Source organism: Sycon ciliatum, chromosome 2, assembly GCF_964019385.1.
Source record: "Sycon ciliatum chromosome 2, ocSycCili1.1, whole genome shotgun sequence".
Taxonomy (NCBI): Eukaryota; Metazoa; Porifera; class Calcarea; order Leucosolenida; family Sycettidae; genus Sycon; species Sycon ciliatum.
In genome coordinates, this window is record NC_088644.1 from 39,596,310 (window position 1) to 39,615,652 (window position 19,343).

The window sequence follows — 19,343 nt, forward strand, 5'->3', positions numbered from 1 at the left end:
AATTGGGCCAAGAGTCAAGAACTGTTGCTATCCAGCCACACTGGTGAGTTATCACATGCTAGAAGTTCTGCTTGGGCCAAGGCAGTGAGGATTGGTGCAGGGCAAGGAGATACATAGTCTACCACAAGGACATCTAGTGTGCCACCGTACCCAGCATCACATGGTGCAAGCAGAATTTCCCTCTTTTTCAACAGCTGCAATTCTATCTGAAGCTGGGCTAAGAATAACGGCTGGTCCATGAGGAGTTGTTATGGTCTAGTACATCAGAAGTAACTCACCCAACCGAGGCTCTTTCCACCCTGGACGAGGCCGCTGGCGGCATCCTTCAGCTCACCCTGTCGACGTCGACGCTCCTCAATGAACTTCTGATCGAGAGTAAGACGTGCAATTCCACCACCCACAGCACCAGCAATCTTGCCCACTGCACCAAATATACCACCTGTACAGGAGTAGATTGTACATGCAGGGTAACATATAATATTAAATATTACTTCAAAGGGGAGTTAGAGAGTTCCTAGGAACAGTTTTCAAAGTGTTAGTCCAAAGAAGCCCATTTCCTTTCTGCTGTGTGTGTGTGTGTGTGTGTGTGTGTGTGTTGTGTGTGTGTGTGTGTGTGTGTGTGTGTGTGTGCGTGTGCGTGTGTACGTAGCATGGTGAAGACTAGTGTAGCAGTACCGCACAAGTAGACATGCTCACGCCCACCACCCCCACCCCCCCCCCCCCCCCCCAGTCATCCAGAGCACATTGACAATGCCGTGTAATATACATGTACAGTGATTTCCTGTAGTCAACACGAACACCACATCACTTACCAACCGAGGCACCGACAAAGCTCCGTCCTCCGAGCAGAAGTCCCTGCGCAAACTCTTCTGGACCCTGTACAGCTCCCTGTCATGGCAGAGCGTGGAGAGACAATGCCAGAAACAGAGCTATGCTAATGATCGTAGCAGCTTGAAACTCTAACAAGCAGTGGGTTTTCCTCTTTCCTCTCTGCTATTTAGCGAGGCCAATAGAACACTCGCCGAAGGTGATACCAAGCACGTTCGCAATTTGATGGAGCGGAGTTAAACATTGTGTACAGTAGGACTTGCTCAGTACAGCCACACAAGTCTGAACACGAACTGAGCTACTAACACACTGCATGTGCAACGATGGCAATACGCTCCCCATCTTAGGGGTCGTCGCAAAAGTTTTCTGTCGTCCCTGAAACGAACATCGTTCATTTCGTACTTGGACCCCCTCCCCTCCCTCTGAAACGAACACAGCTTGCTATGCTGGAGGACGAAAATCGCATGCATGTACATGTCATGTGTACAGTGTCGGTCGACTTGCGATTTTGGCTCGCACCCCCTCCCCCCCAAATGAATCATGTTCGTTTCAGGGACGACAAAAAACTTTTGCGACGACCCCTTAGTATGCTCGTTGACAGTTGGGAAATATAGAGCATGCGGGCACACTTACCTGGTACGGTTCATAGAACAAGTCGACGAGACCGTCTTTGAAGCCTCTGACCAGGCCGAAAGGATTGCCGAGGACGTCCAGTCCGAGAACAAAGACGTACAACTGATTGATGCCCTGCAGTGGTAGAAGTCGCAATGTTCCATGAAACGAAAACCGATGAACAGCAAAGCATACACATATGTTCACCCGCACGTACACGCACACGACGTTGGTGGGTGCCACCCGATCTGGCTACGGCTGCTAGCCGGACTAATTCTCGGTCCACCAATCATAATTATATTCACTGCAATGAAAGCAGAGAAAGTTGCCAATGGCATGCTTCTTACACTGGCTATTTTTGCCTATTTGGTCATTGTTGGATGCACGGAGCAGTTCTACACAAAGCACTATGTACATGATTGACTATGCAGATACAAAAAGGATACTCACAAAGAGTACAATCATACACTTGGATTTGGGTGTGTCACTAGACTCACTACACATACACATACACACACACTGACACACAACACCATTGGCAATGGCATGTAGATATGAAGCTTGCGTGCAAAATCTACGTGTGGACTGGACCAAGGGCAGTACACGCATTACAACTTACCTGGGTCTTGTAATGGTTAACAATGATCTTGGTCAGCTGACCTTGTGTCATTACCTCACTGTCAACTTCAAAGAAGGCCAACCTGACATGACGGAGGAGAGCAGCCAACAATAAATACCGGAACAAGTAAGCAAAGACAGCAACAACAGACAAACAGCAACGGCAGACAAGCAGCAACAGCAGCAAAAACGGACAAGCAGCAGCAGAAGCGGCAGCAGCAGTGACGGCGGCAACAGCAGCAGCAGCAGAAGCAGCAACAGGAGGAGGAGCAGCAGCAACAGCAGCAGCAACAGCAGCAGCAATGACAGCAACAGCAGCAGCAACAACAGCAGTAGTAGCAACAGCAGCAGCACCAGCAGCAGCAACAGCAGCAACAACAGCAGCAGCAACAGCAGCAGCAACAGCAGCAGCAACAGCTGTGACGACAGACAAGCAATAGCAGAAGCGGCGGCGGCAACAGCAGTGATTGCAGTGACGGTGGCAGCAGCAGTGATTGCAGTGACGGTGGCAGCAGCAGTGATTGCAGTGACGGCGGCAGTAGCTTACTTGAGTTGGATGTCGGTGGCCTCTGATAGCGTGACGCCGATGGAGTGGAGCAAGGAGACAAGCAGCTCTACGTGAGGATCACGGGAATCTACCAGTACTTTGTCAGCGGCGTGCAGAGAGAAACTGATGGTCATCTGTACACAAACACATAATACAAAGATTCGTGGTCATCCGTACACAGACACACATGTTTACAAACACAGTGGTCATCTGTACACAACACACCCATAATTATTAAATTTTTCAAACACAGTGTTCATCTGTACACAGACACATATGTTTAAAAACTTATTTTTCATTGCTATCAGGTTCGGCCCCATTCTCTCCGCGCTGTGCTGATGAGTCCACGGAGGATGACAAAATTCTGTCCCCAGATCGACTATTCACACACACAGTGGTCCACACTAAAAGAGGACTCCATCAGAAATCACCAAGGCCACAACAGAGTGAGTTGCCAGTGATAAAGAGTCTACAGCAACAGCAGCAGCTGTTCTTTGCTGTACTGGCTATGGCAGGTAGCATACCTTCAGTGGCGACAGATGGACATAGTCGTAGAAGGTCCGTGTGTCTTTTTGCACAGCCTGTGGCAGGTAGAGGCAAGACAGGGCAAGTAGCAGAAGAAGAGCGTAGCAGCAGCAGCACCAGTAACAGCAGCAGCAGCAGCAGCAGCAGCAGCAACAACACACAGTAACACAGAACATCACACCAGCGGTAAGGAAATGAAAACAACACGACAAAAAGATGGCGATTAGCTTGACGACCCACTAAACAGAGCATGAACCCATTGCTTAGGTCCTCTACGTGAATAATACACATTTACAAACACATGATAACATACCGTAATGAGTTGTGGATGTTGACAAACTGAGGCACCTGCCACCAACACAAATACCTACCCACTATCACCTGAGTGGGAACAACACTACAACAGTACACATACCTGCACCGCTGCAGTCTCCGACAGACCACCAGTCAGCATCTCCATCGTGTTCTTAACTTGCGCAGTCTAAACAGAATACGAGACAGTAGAGGCAGAAAGAAAAGAAAGGGAGACTTTTAAATAAGGCAAAGGGCTCCTCTAGTACCATGCATAGTGCCACCATGAATAACACTTTGCCCAAAGAATACGCAAACATTCGTGGAAGCCACGCGTAGTGGAAAATGTCCGCATCTTACTGAAGTAAACCTGACAACCAACATTCAACTAATGATAATTCCACAAACAAAAAGACATTGCTGGTAGCTAGAAAGCTATTCAGCTCAGAGCATTCCGAGTAGCGGCAGCAGCAGTACGAACAGCAGCAGCAACACAGTACCGGAGATCAATGCCTACAGCAAGACGCACAATGACTACAGCAAGGCACAGGCAAAAGGCTGCAAACTCACACGTCGATCCGGGTCCATGTCCTTGGCGAAGACGTTGAGAATGGCCATGACAAAGCCAATGTCGACCTTGACGTGCATGGCCTGTATCAGCAGTACCATATACCTGCACATGGTACAACAGATAACACACACATGCACACACACACACACACACACACACACACACACACACACACACACACACACACACACACACACACACACACACACACACACACACACACACACACACACACACACACACACACACACACACACACACACACACACACACACACACACACACACACACACACACACACACACACATGCACACACACACACACATACACACACACACACACACACGCACATGCACACACCCACGCATGCGCATGCACGCACACACACACACACACACACACACACGCATGCGCATGCACGCACACACACACACACACACACACACACACACACACACACACACACACACACACACACACACACAGAGCACACAGCACACATACACACAGCACACATGCACACAGCACACATACACACAGCACACATACACACAGCACACAGCACAGATGCACAGACATTGCACATGTAAGGAGTGCAAATCTGTCTATCAGTAGCTGTGACTATCACATCACATCGCATCACATCCTGCATTGCATCACATCCTGCATTCACGGGGTTAGTATGGTATGATCTTGGACTGGGTCATCAGCTACTGGTGAGAAGGCAGTCCTGCCTGTGCTTTAAGCAATTTGAAATAAAAGAATACAACAACAAGTCAACAACATCACAACGTGTCACCTCACCACACAGCACACACGCATGCAGTACAAACACACACACACACACACAACACACAGCACACACGCTTGCAGTACAAACACACACACACACACAACACACAGCACACACGCATGCAGTACAAACACACACACACACACACAACACACAGCACACACGCATGCAGTACAAACACACACACAGCACACAGCACTGTTAACCACGGTCTACAGCATACAGTGCGACTCACTTGATTTGCTTGGCCGTTCCGTCCTCGCTGATGTTCTGCATGAAGCTGAACTCAATGAAAGGCTTGGGGGCTGCAAGGATACACACATGTAGAGGTGCACGGAGAAAGAAATCCACGCCAGTCCAATCTGACACACCGGTGAAATCCACGCACACGGAGCACGGTAATCTGTGCTGGGTCAACGGACGGTTGGGAAAACAGCCTGGCTACCACTCTGCCACGTACATGCCAGTATTTAGCATGGCAGCACCACCGCCATTGCATACCACCGCCATTGCATACCACCGCCATTGCATACCAACGCCATTGCATACCAACGCCATTGCATACCAACGCCATTGCATACCAACGCCATTGCATACCAACGCCATTGCATACCAACGCCATTGCACACCAACGCCATTGCATACCAACGCCATTGCATACCAACGCCATTGCATACCACCGCCATTGCATACCACCGCCATTGCATAGCAACGCCATTGCATACCACCGCCATTGCATACCAATGCCATTGCATACCAACGCCATTGCATACCAACGCCATTGCATACCAACGCCATTGCATACCAACGCCATTGCATACCAACGCCATTGCACACCAACGCCATTGCATACCACCGCCATTGCATACCACCGCCATTGCATACCAACGCCATTGCATACCACTGCCATTGCATACCAACGCCATTGCATACCAACGCCATTGCATACCAACGCCATTGCATACCAACGCCATTGCATACCAACGCCATTGCATACCAACGCCATTGCATACCAACGCCATTGCATACCAACACCATTGATTACACCAACACCATTGATTATACCAACACCATTGATTATACCAACACCATTGCTAACCTGACTGCAGTGCCACTGTCTTGGGCGGTGCCATTGGATAAAACACTCCTGGGTAGCCAGCATCACGCAGTTGATTGTCAATCTGAGGAATACCCACACCCACACACAGTACAATACAAACTCAATATGCCAGCACCGCGAAAGTACAGCAATGTCGCGTGTGTCTCCGCTTCAGGCTGTTATGTTATGACGTAATGTCGTACCACATTAGCTCTACTGTGTACGCACGCACGCATGTTTCGGTTAGTGATGTTATTATTCTCAAGATCCTATCCAGTATGGGGAAGACCGCCTACCTGTACTTTGTTGATGCTGGCGTGCAGCTTAGTCTGGTGGTCAGAGTGAGTCAGGCGCAACGAGACGCCCTGGTGGAAGGAGCGACGGAGCAGGCCCTTGTGTGGCTTGGTCATGTACAGCTCCTTACCCAACCACTCAACCTGTTGTACAGCAACAACCACAGCAGCAACAACAGCAGCAGCAACAACAGCAGCAGCAACAACAGCAGCAGCAACAGTGGCTCTGTAGCCTCATAGCTATGCAAACAAAACATAGACTTGACTACTGCGAAGGCAGCCATGGTGCAACACGCAGAGAAATTATCAATCAATAGCAAGTGGGGTCATTACACTTCTGGACTGTGCAGATGAACAGAAATCTAGAAAGGTGCATGGTGTAATCTTGAGGGCCGTGTGATGTCATCTTGAGGGCTGTGTGATGTCATCGTGGGGCTGTGTGATGTCATCTTGAGGGCTGTGTGATGTCATCTTGGGGCTGTGTGATGTGATCTTGCGGCTGTGTGATGTGATCTTGAGGGCTGTGAGATGCGATCTTGAGGGCTGTGTGGTGTGATCTTGAGGCCTGCTGTGCAACGCAAATCAGTACATTGGGTGCAGCAGTAAGCACTCATAACGAGGATAGTACATTGCCAGAGCATAGCATGATGTCGATATGTCTAGAAGTGAGTGTTCCGCGTACCACAAAGTCACCATCCCTTTCTTTGTCTGGCGCAACACCATCGTGTATCTTCTCTACACGAAGGCACTCGGACATTGTCAGCGTCTTCCACTTCTCCTGTCCGTTCTTGTCCTTGCTGCGCAGTACTTGCCAGATAGCTCCACTACTGCTCATTGGGAACAGCATATATACATCGACAATACACAACGCATGTACATCGACAACACACAACGCACAACACAGGTACAACACACAACACACAACACACAACACACAACACACAACACACAACACGCACCACGCACCACACGACACACGACACACACCACACAACACACGACACACAACACACAACACGCACCACGCACCACACGGCACACGACACACGACACACGACACACGACACACGACACACAACACACAACACACAACACACAACACACCACGCACAACACACACAACACACAACACACAACACACAACACACAACACACAACACACAACACATGTACAACACACAACACACGACACACAACACACAACACGCACCACGCACCACACGACACACGACACACACCACACAACACACAACACACAACACACAACACACAACACACAACACACACAACACACAACACACAACACACAACACACAACACATGTACAACACACAACACACGACACACAACACGCAACACGCACCACGCACCACACGACACACGACACACACCACACAACACACAACACACAACACGCAACACACAACACACACAACACACAACACACACAACACACAACACACAACACCTGCGTGAGACACTAACAGGCAGTAGAGTTTGCATTGCACTGCAGCCAACAACAGTACGATACCGCCGGCAGGACCTGCTGTTAGCTCTACGGACAGCCAACATGAGTATACAGCAGAGCACCTGCACTGCGTACAGCCAACAGCAGTACACGTATCTCCAGTATTACAATACCTGGTGTTAGCTCTGCGGACGCTCAACACGAGTACACCGCAGAGCACTTGCACTGCGTACAGCCAACAGCAGTTTTTTTCTTCCAGTGTCCCCAAGCCTCTTGCACGGGCAAAATAAACACAAGCGCAACCTCAACAGGGAGAAAATGAGCTAAAATCAGTAAAATGTAGGGAGGGAGCTAACATGGCTGTGAAAACAGTCTAATTCCGAGGGTGCTAAACGTATGGTACATGGCTAGCTAGCGTTCAAAGGCAGCCTCCATGGTAACCAGTGACGCCGGTGGGCAACCAACAACAGTACACGCATCTACAGTATTACATTACCTGGTGATAGCCATGTAGAGGATCTCAGTGGACGTGGAGTTGTTGACAAGAGATAGGCCCACGCCAGGTAACTCAATGCTGAAGTCTTGATTGACACGCTCCACCAGATCACTCTGTGCAGCAGCAGCAGTAGCACCGGCAGCAGCAACAGCAGCAGCAGCAGCAATAGGTAACACAGTGAGCAACAGTGGACTAGCTATCAAAATAAGGCTGTAAGGAATTGTGCACCAGAGTCTCAGCCTAAGCAGAGACGGGCCATAGCAAAAAGCAGAAAAAGGTGAATACTGGAGAGCTTGGCAGGAAGAAACACCATTCAAAGTGGTGATGGCTGCATTGAGAGACTATTACCCATGGTACTAGTAATCACATGCAAGCTTCCATGGTGGAAGCAGCCTACATACCTCATAGGCCTGATCAGCGACATATTTGTTAGGTGTGAAGAGCAGTACACGCTGCAGGCCATCAATCAGTGACACCCAGTAGATCTTGCCAGGTCTACCATTGAACTCTTCACCACCCGGTGAGTCAAACTCACCCCGGTTGTTCTGTAACAGGGCACAACATATTGAGCACAATGCAGTACAACTAAGACACCGTTACGCAATGATTTCAGTCGCTAACAGTCAAGAAACCAAAAACTGACGCAATCTGGACAAATCCCCAGGGCAAAAAGAACAAACGGTCAGGATGAGTTCATGCATCCGTGGGTCGTGCGTTCGCGTGTGAGTGGGTCGTGCGTTCGCGTGTGCGTGGGTGCCTGTGTGAGGACTGCAAAACACCATCATAGCGCACCGCATAAAGCACCCAGGAGGATTGTTGGCAGAGTATATCTCTTACCTCCATGAGGTCTTCCGTGAGAGAGTAGGTTCCCTTCTCGTTGGTCGTGCTCCAAACCAGCTCTCTCTTGCCAGTAGGGTTGTTCCAAACAAAGAGACACTCGCTGCCTGGGCCAAGCTGAGTAACAGCATCATCATCTCTGCAAACAAGAGTGAGAGTGAGTGAGACAGAGAGAGAGAGAGAGAGAGAGAGAGAGAGAGAGAGAGAGAGAGAGAGAGAGAGAGAGAGAAAGAGAGAGAGAGACAAGTAAGGGGTGGGATCAATCTGGATCCTTGCAACGATTCCAATAGACTACCTGCACGCTACATCCAACAGCCTAACGTCAATGATGATTATAAGCGTTTAGCAAGTCTACTTCAGAAATATAGAGACATCAGAAGCAAAACCATAGGAGCACAATCGGACAACATTGGCCTCAAATTATATGGATGTGCACCAGCAAACGGTCTTACTTCTGTTGTAGTGTGAATGTGGTGTCCTTGCAGAAGTTCTCGATACGACCGGGTGCAGCACCGCTGAAGTAGTTCTCAATGGTGATGACAGTCACAGCGTTGCTTACATCCACAGACACAATGAGTACATTCGACTGCATAACACAGTGTGAGAGTACAGTGTCACAGCACATGCAAGCAAACACAGACATAGATACAGACACAGACACAGACACAGACAGACAGACAGACAGACAGGCAGGAAGACAGACAGACACACACAGACAGACACACAGACAGACAGACAGACACACACACACACACAAACACACATGCACGCACATCAGTAATGCAAACGACCACGAGCGTCGCAGCTTGACGCGGCTGCACAACCCCGGCTAAACACCCATCAAAAATGCAGGTCACCAGCAGCATTTCATGCCAATACAACAATGGAATCCTGCAGCTGAGAACAAGGTGTTCTAATGGACACACACAGCTGTCAAATCTCACTGCAGCACTGGACGTGTCACATTGGCTTTGATAGTTTTATTTGTTTTTTGATGATGTGCAATTCATTTTGCCCGTACAACAGGCTGTAAAAACAATAAAAAGCCTCTTAAAAAGCCTCTTGTGCGGGCAAAATGAATTGCACATCATCAAAAAAATTCAAATTCAGATAACTACTTTGAAATACAAAAATCAATTTAAATGCTAGTAAATCAACCCTGGCTTTGCTACTTTGACCCGGGGCAGCATTGTACAGTGGAACTCTGGATATGATACTCCATGGGCAGCAGGAAAGTATACTTACAGTCCATTCATAAAAAGATGGGTCCTGGCTCTGGCGAGCTCCCGTATTTGGCGATTTTTCGTGATTTCATCGTACACAGTGCAGTGCTGCGAACTTTGAAATTTGAAAAAGGGTCCAAAAAGGGTGCCTGAACTGGGGTTCGAACCGCAGAATGCACTGTTGCAGGCGGGGTCAAACGGCCTGGATTTTGATGGTTTTCCCAATTCAGTGCTTTTGGGGCAAAACCTGGCCGAAATCCTATTCTTGCTATGGCTTGCTTTTTGGACAAAAAAACTTCAGAAACATAATTGGAAGAGGATTCCATATGGGATTGCAGAAAAAAATTCTAAAAAAACTCAACGTTTGACCCATTTATGGCCAAAAGCTAGAAGTTCATTTTTTTCTGAATGGACTGTAGTATCTGAACATACTTCTTATCCTAACATACTTCAGTATGGATCACTACACCTGTGTTGCGGACAATATCCATACTAAGCAAGAGTACCCGTATATTCTCTATTATATGCGCCGTGCTTCTATTTTTTCAACACCCCTCTACCCCGTGCTTATATTGGAGACCGCGCTTATATTGGAAACCGTGCTTATATTTTTTCAACCAATACATCCATACAGAGCAAGAAGAAATACATGCTAGATATCATGCATGCAGCATTGATTTCCACCAAGACCGTGCCAATAATAGAGACGGTGCTTATAATGTTTCGAAAGGTGCTCACAGTGTGCTAGTATTAGAGACTGTGCTAGTAATGGAGAATATGTTGTAGTACGTTATTTTGTGTACGTCGTGTGTACGTCATGTTGGTCCATGCGCGTGTTGCTGTGGTATGAAAAGCTGTCTTCGTCTTGAGTTCATCGTGTCTTCGTCTTGAGTTCGTCATGTATAGTTGTGTTTCGTCGTCGTGTCAATAAACAGTCTTCTAAATGTAGTTATCGTCGTCCATTTGTACAAGTGTGGAGATGGCACGGAACTGGGAGCAGGAAGAGAAAGCGAGTTACAACATTGGTGGCAGCGGTAATGGAAATTGTTGTACACTTCAACTTCTGGATTCGTCCTGCGTGGCCTTCGCTCCCAGTTTCCGATGTCATCTCCAGTCGTCCTATCGTCACAGTTTTGTCCGTCTTGAAGAAGTTCGTCCGTCGTTCTCGTCCTTCATCATTCGTCTCTCCCGTCTCTTGTCAGTCGTCGTCAGTCGTCGTCACTGGTGGTCCCGGACACGACGTAAAACTGTGCCCAGAAGAAGAGGAAAAGAAAAAGAAGGATGGATGGTCCCGGACACGACGTAAAACTGTGCCCAGAAAACCTGAAAAAGAAAAGAAAAAAGAAGGATGGAAGGTGAAGAGAAGAAGAAGAGGCTGCAGAAGTGAGGATGTCGACGCTGAGCAGCGCTCCTGGAGATGGTGGACGACATGGCAGACGGCGTGAGGAGTTTCGTTGGTGAGAGGGTACGTGTGTTGTTGTGAATGTGATGAGAATGTGAGTTTTGTATTTTCTGTTCTCCCAACATTTTGTTCTTTATTATTTGCTCTCCTCGAGGGTAAAGAGGCGCCCGCACAGCGCGTGTGTTCTGTTTGTTTCTTTATTTGCTCTTCTATGAGGATAACTAGAGGCCCCCACAGAGCCAGTGGATTTTGTTCTTTTTGTTATTCATATGATTTGTGCTCTCACATTTTTAGAATTTTTGCGTGATCGTGAGGTGGTGTGTTGTGTGAAGTAGAGTTTTTGAGGTTATCAGTTCCTACACGTGTGACAGCGATCGTGGCTGGTGTTCTGGGTGGGCGGACAGAGTTTTTGTAATCTGCAGTGCAGGCAGAGGTATTTTATTTCTGGGTGTGACTGGTGTGGTATGATTGAGTGATTTGTGTGATCTTTTCCTCTTTTTACTCTGTTTTATTATTAGAATCGAGGACGATTCTACTCTTGGGAGGGAGTTATGTTGTAGTACGTTATTTTGTGTACGTCGTGTGTACGTCATGTTGGTCCATGCGCGTGTTGCTGTGGTATGAAAAGCTGTCTTCGTCTTGAGTTCATCGTGTCTTCGTCTTGAGTTCGTCATGTATAGTTGTGTTTCGTCGTCGTGTCAATAAACAGTCTTCTAAATGTAGTTATCGTCGTCCATTTGTACAAGTGTGGAGATGGCACGGAACTGGGAGCAGGAAGAGAAAGCGAGTTACAACAAATATACGGTATGTCTTACCAGGGTACCTATTGTCATGGACATGGAAATCCGGTCGAATGACCGGGCCCGGCGCCCTCAGTGCGTACAGAACGCTGCATGCAGTAGTGCACATGTTGATCGTACGCGTGCTCATGGCGGCATGGCCAGCGCCCTGGGGCCGCTCGACCTCCGACTGGATTTCCATGTCCACGCCAGTACTAAGTGGGTTCCCCTGTAGTTTGGTCAGGTCACGGCTGTTACTGCCATGATCAAATTAGCGGTGATAAATACGGTATATGTCTGTATTTCGTGACAAAGATGGGGGGGGGGGGCTAGCGGCTTATTCTCCGGAAAATACGGTATTCCCAAATTAAGCATTCTACTCTTTGTCAAAATCTCGAGTGTTCAGTCTCCCACGGGGCCACCACCATGGCTATCTGACCTAATATTACTGTGTAGCTGTCATCTAACAAGGGCCCGGTATGTCCTACATGCCGTGGCGGATCTGATGTTGCCACAAGACTTTGCGAGTGTGGTGTCGAACCTCCCCTGCGACAAAATGCCCGCTTGGTCTCACATTATCACGGTGAAAGAAAGCACCGCTCGTAAAAAAATCCGCCGCAGCTCCCGGTCGTTTCCAGAATGTGAACTTGGTGGAGACTGTATACACCTTCACTTTGAGGTGTTTGATAGTTTTGTTTTTCTGAGTATCAAGCTACCGTATTGCTCCTAGTCCAATAGGGTGGTGGCATTCCTACGGATGCGGAAAAACGCGGTCTTTGGCCGAGTCTCACGCGAACCGTGAATTTTTTTAAGCTACCGTATTCACTCACATATACATCCACGGGCTTATAACTTAGTTGGTATATTGCTGTTTTCGTCACTTCGAACGTGGAAAAAATTCGCTTTCACGTGCATGTGCGTTCGTTGCCCAAAACCACTGTTGTCTTCTCCAGATTTGTTTTCTTGCTGAAAGTAAAGTTTACCAGTAGTTTTTCATGTTCTCCGGCTGCCATGGGCAAACACCGGCTGCCATGGGCAAACACCGGCTGCCATGGGCAAACACCGGCTGCCATGGGCAAACACCGGCTGCCATGGGCAAACACCGGCTGCCATGGGCAAACACCGGCTGCCATGGGCAAACAGAAGTCGTATGCATTGGAGTTAAAGCTTTGCGCTCTCGATGCGCTCAATCGACATAATGGAAATATTTCTGCAACTGCCACGGAGATGTTTGTCTCTCGCAGATTGTTGAGAGATGGCGAGCGCAGGAAGATAAACTCCGTCACCTGAAGAGACGCGCAAAAAAGAGAGGTGACACTCTTCGGAGACGACGCAGGCTGGCGAGCGATGGAGGTCGTCCCGTCCCGTCTATGTGGACGTGAACGATTTGCTAGAGGTGTGGATAAAATCCCAGAGAGACGATGGTCTTTCCGTCCACGGCAAGGCTATTTGCATGAAGGTGCGGCAGATCACGAGGGACATTTATGGAAAAGATTTGAACGGATTCAAGGCGTCGGGCGGATGGTTGAGTCGCTCCTTGAGACGAAAACAATGGGGCTGTTAAGTGATGACATCACACATCACAGTTCCTTCGATACGCATAGCAACGATCCCACTGGGGACAAACAAAAGTAGCGTCGTCTCCACTGTACATGTAACATCATGATAATGATTCCATCTTCATTGCCCCGCAACTGGTACGCCATACGCACCAAATACATGGTGTGTGTGTGTGCACGCGCGCGCGCTTGTGTGTGCACGCGCGCCCTTGTGTGTGCACGTACATGCACACACTCTCATGCGTGGCCGAGTCGGCCAGATGGACAGACCATGCATTTGCACGAGGTGTCCGTCATGTCATTGGAATGCTGTACTTTATGACTTTATTCCAAAAGAGTATGTCTTGCCCCTGTCGAATGGAGTTTGTGTCTGTGCTCAGCGGGTATATGGCTACGACGCCGCACTGCAGTCAGCGCTGCAATTAAAAGAGTACTGCATGGATCATTTTGACTAACTTCCTTTGCGTTAACTTGGTTGAGCCCGTGGTTTCATTTCTGTGTTCTGTCATGATTGGCCTCTGGAAATAATCAGAGTGGATGTCATTTGCCATATGTGTGTGCCTTGTGCGACAGGTTCAAGGCTAGATGCACTTCACATTCGGCGTGCGATCTCAGCGTCTGGCACCTGATAAAGTCTTGGTTGGATGAGTAATCAAGGATGATACTACTCGGCACACCAATGTACATGTCAATGTAATTTTTTACTTTTTCAGAGCTACACTATTAACGTGTTGATGCTTACTTTGGTGTTAGCGTGTTTCCCCCGGATTGTTTCTATCATGATGCGTGTTCTTGGGCTGAGCGAGCACATGCACACGTGTGCAGCTATAACCCTGTGTATCTTTGGTTACGCTTTGTTCTGTTGACCAAAAGATCCCTGCAGATGCCAAGACTGGCGAATTCGTTCGTGGCAAATGTGCAGCGAAAAATCAAGGATGGAAATGGCAAGCTGACACAGTTGCACACCTTCACCAGCAGCACAACACCACTGTGGAGCTGTAGTAGCGTGGAAGTCGAAAACAAATTGGAGCGTAGTAATGTCAAGGAGTGCAGCGCAATCAGTACACAGGAAACAGATGTGGAGCAGGACACACCGGAGAGCGAGGAGCATACGGCTTCCATTGGTGTATCAGCTGACCATATTTCGAACGCCACTTGATAACATTGAAGAGCAAGAAGCTGAAAGCGAACAGGGAATTTACGAATAGCCGGCGATGATTGCTGATTATGATGCGCGATGGCAGTGAAAGGGACGAGGTGGACCAGCCAGTTGTCAATGACCCAGAGAGGAGCTGTCACAGCTAGCTCATCCAGCCTATCCATGAGTCAAGTCGAGTATGACCAGCAGCACACTGAATGGAACCAGTTCCCTACCTGCCCCAGCAAGTGCACCACTGCACACTCATGCACATCTATCCAGTACAGGTGCTAGGAGCAATAGTGCTGGACCCAATGCAAGTGTAGCAGCCAGAAGACCAGCTTTACGTAATCACACATTGACAACCAGAGCTGTGCCAGGACAGGCACCACTAGGACCACACAGCCAGCAGCATAGCAACTTTCTACCAGCTCTGCCATCGGTGCATATGTCCACAGTAGCTCAGCCGGCTCCACCACAGCCACCACAATCACAACAGAAGTATGCAAGCGGTGGAACTGTCCCCTTGAAAATTCCTGGCTAGTGGACGACGGTGTATTTCATATGTACCATCATGGCCCTGGTGACCAACCTCAAGCTAATTTCGATCAAGCAGGCTGTCTCGTCAGAGACAGAATGGCGCGCCTCATCAACATCAACCAGTGGCTTGAGTCATGCACACGCCAAGCATGGGCACACTTACATTGTCCACTTTCAGGAGCGTCAGTCCCGATTTGGAGAAGTTGACGTCTTTCAGGTAGCCTTCAGCTCCTCCTGGTTTCACGCGAACAATGTTGGCCTTGGTGCTAGGGTAGAACGGCTTGACCTGGAGAAGAGAAGACGGGAACACGCATGAGACAAAAAGCCCATAAAATAAAAGAAGGTATGAGTAGTGCATGTGAGTACGCGGGATCAGCAATGCACTGCTCAATATCCCCCCCCCCCCCCCCCCCCCACACACACACACACATGGCCATACCCAGGTGGCTGTGTGGGGGTGTTCGTGGTGCAAACTATGCCATTGCACAATGGGTTAATAGTGTGTAGAGGATGATGGACAGTTGATCTACCGTAACGTGGTATGGTGGGTGAACATACACATACACATACACATACACATACACATACGCTGACTCTTCAAACATCACGGTGAGATCTCCTAGTCATGATAGCTCCTACTTGTATATTGTTGGTTCTTTTTACATACGAATCCTCTCTTCCCGCAGAACAGTGCCAGTGATTTCAATAGACGATAGAATTCTTAGAGATACCAATGATTCCCTTGTGCTTCGAGGTGGGTGGCTGCCGCTTGGCGTGGCTACTACTGATTTCTAGTTCCTACAGATGATCTGCACTGAAAACAACTTACAGCATCTGGTGGCAACTCCACTGTGTAACCGAGTGTGTCAGCAGCACAGATGTTCATCTGTACGGCACACATAAGTAGCAACAGCAGTGGCAGCAGCAGCAGCGGCAGAAGCAGCAGCAGGGAGAACAGTAAGCAAACTCTACAAGTGCAGTAGAACAGAGCAAGTTACGTTGGAGAAGAACTGGAAATTCCTGAGCTGCAGATCTCCTCTCACTTTAGCCCAGCACAACACTACAGAGTGCATATGCTGACGAATAGGAGCCACACAAGATGCATCACAGTCACATGTACATGTATAAGCATGGTGGTGCTCCACACGAGTGTCCACACCGGCATGGCAGGACAGTAGGTTCAGAGGCAGAGAGTAGTGTAGTAGCACTCACCTGCGTGTAGTTGCAGATGAGATTGTACGGAGTGAAGTAGACAATGTTACTCAGGTTGAAGTACGACATCACCACTTTCACACCCAGCTGCACAATTCAGAACACACACATACAGGCACGAAGGAAAGCACACGTGCACAGGTACACAGGCACGCGAATGCAAGCACACAGAAAGTTAAGTGAAGACATAGCTCTTGTGGAGACCACACAACAGTTGGACAGAATACAACAGTGGAAACTAGCCGCCTCGTGTTCACTGTTATCTCTCAAGTCTAAACCAGTACTCTCACTACACCAATACCCGCACTAATCCAATAACCCCAGCAGCATTAGCATCATTGCCATACGTGCCAGCAACCCCACTCCTGGCTACAAGTCAATGGTGGTTTTGTAGCTGTAGCCAAGTTCAAGCACGGGATGATTTTATTCTTTTTCAGTGATCAGTGTAGTCCAGAGACCACTTGGAGAGTGTTGTGGGCATGTATGTTGGAGAGTGTTGTGGGCATATATGTTGGAGAGTGTTGTGGGCATGTATGTTGGACAGTGTTGTGGGCATGTATGTTGGAGAGTGTTGTGGGCATGTATGGCCACAATGGATGGCTACAGTAGAGTCTGCGTATATTGAAAATGAGTTCACGCGCAGTGAAAGTTACCTCATGTCCTGCGTCACCCTCCTCACACAGTAGTCTGCCCTCGCTGCCAGCCGTGGCTAGTGAGAAACCATCGGAGGCCTTGGACCTGCCAACGTACACCTCCACCTGAAGCGCACACACAGGCACACACGCACACACGCATGCACACACACACACACACACACACACACACACACACACACACACACACACACACACACACACACACACACACACACACACACACACACACACACACACACACACACACACACACACACACACACACAGCCAGTACAAACAAGCAAGACAGATATTCCCGATAGGCGCCAGCAAGTTAATACAGATGCATGATGCATACACAAACATGGCATGGCATGATGCATACATGGATACAGACTACAGACGGTCTCCAAACCACACTACACAACTGGATACTGTAAACCGTGATACTATTGCCATGGTCTAATTTCTGCGAAATTCGCGACCGCGTGGAAATCGCGAAATTTAGACAGCGCGAAAAGGAGATCCATGAAAGGTTTAGCAAGAATGCCACAGGTTTAGCAAGAATGCCATTCTGCAATCGCAAAATTAAAACCTCGCAAACCTGTCCGGATTCTGAAAACGCGAACTAAAAACGCCGCGAAAATGTCACGCTTTACAGTACTGGTACAGTAGTAAAACACCAGCCCATAGCTTAGTACATGTAGAGTAAGACCTGCCCAAGAAGACCACTCTGGTAAGGCAACCACCTGCCCAAGAAGACCACTCTGGTAAGGCAACCACCTGCCCAAGAAGACCACTCTGGTAAGGCAATCACCTACCCAAGAAGACCACTCTGGTAAGGCAACCACCTGCCCAAGAAGACCACTCTGGTAAGGCGACCACTCTGGTAAGGCAACCACCTGCCCAAGAAGACCACTCTGGTAAGGCGACCACTCTGGTAAGGCAACCACCTGCCCAAGAAGACCACTCTGGTAAGGCAACCACCTGTCCAAGAAGACCACCACGAGTCAAACTAGGACCAAGGGGGTATCATTTCCAGTAAAAAGACCCCGGACAAGAAGACCACCTGCACACGGGGACCCTATTTGTAAGGTCTCTTGAGCGGTCGCCTGCGACACTGGGACACTGGGACAGGTTTTTCCTGTGCACTGTAAGCACTGTTAAAGCCTTTAGTCTAACGAGTTGCAAATGTCTAACGAGCTGCAAATGTCTAACGAGCTGCAAATGTCTAACGAGCTGCAAATGTCTAACGAGCTGCAAATGTCTAACAAGCTGCAAATGTCTAACGAGCTGCAAATGTCTAACGAGCTGCAAATGTCTAACGAGCTGCAAATGTCTAACGATTTCCTAAAATTGACCAGTTCACACGAACCAAAGGTTACGGTTCTCACTCATTCTCAACGCCCAACAGCAACAGTACAAGTATTGATTTCTGTGTAACGTTTTCTATTTTAACGACAGATTCCTCCTCGTTGGCTCGTTAGATTTCGCACTTCGTTATAATTATAATATTATAAGACTTTGACAGTATTGGGCGGCATGGTCATGGCCAGCAGCAGCAGCAGCAGCAGCAGCAGCAGCAGCAGCAGCACCAGCAGCAGCACCAGCAGCAGCAGCCGCAGCAGCAGCAGCAGCAGCACACACACACACACACACACACACACACACACACACACACTTCTACCAACCTTTGATTTCCCTTTCTTCTTGAATCCATACAGGATGGGCCTGCTGTCATTGGATGTATCCGGTGCAAAGAATGGTGGATGTGAGTCATAAGGCTGCAAGCACACGCCCATCATGAAAACAGAACAAGCGTTTGAAGGAAACCAGACAAATGGCCGAGTAATGATGTAGAGTTGGCTGATACATA

The 19,343-nt window shown here is 48.5% G+C and overlaps 1 protein-coding gene across 1 annotated transcript in view; it reads right to left on the minus strand.

Moving 5' to 3' along the window:
* The window catches only part of LOC135810050 (intermembrane lipid transfer protein VPS13C-like), a gene marked incomplete in the record, with an annotated part of 102,930 nt that overhangs the window by 5,610 nt on the left and 77,977 nt on the right, over window positions 1-19,343 (minus strand). Inside the window, 21 exon segments of the mRNA XM_065323517.1 lie at window positions 279-439; window positions 813-888; window positions 1,462-1,575; window positions 2,060-2,141; window positions 2,606-2,739; window positions 3,130-3,186; window positions 3,546-3,611; window positions 3,992-4,094; window positions 5,022-5,091; window positions 5,886-5,967; window positions 6,182-6,322; window positions 6,861-7,005; window positions 8,143-8,255; window positions 8,544-8,687; window positions 8,980-9,118; window positions 9,432-9,565; window positions 15,784-15,906; window positions 16,450-16,506; window positions 16,833-16,919; window positions 17,486-17,590; window positions 19,159-19,251. Coding sequence (XP_065179589.1) covers window positions 279-439; window positions 813-888; window positions 1,462-1,575; window positions 2,060-2,141; window positions 2,606-2,739; window positions 3,130-3,186; window positions 3,546-3,611; window positions 3,992-4,094; window positions 5,022-5,091; window positions 5,886-5,967; window positions 6,182-6,322; window positions 6,861-7,005; window positions 8,143-8,255; window positions 8,544-8,687; window positions 8,980-9,118; window positions 9,432-9,565; window positions 15,784-15,906; window positions 16,450-16,506; window positions 16,833-16,919; window positions 17,486-17,590; window positions 19,159-19,251 — 2,226 coding nt within the window.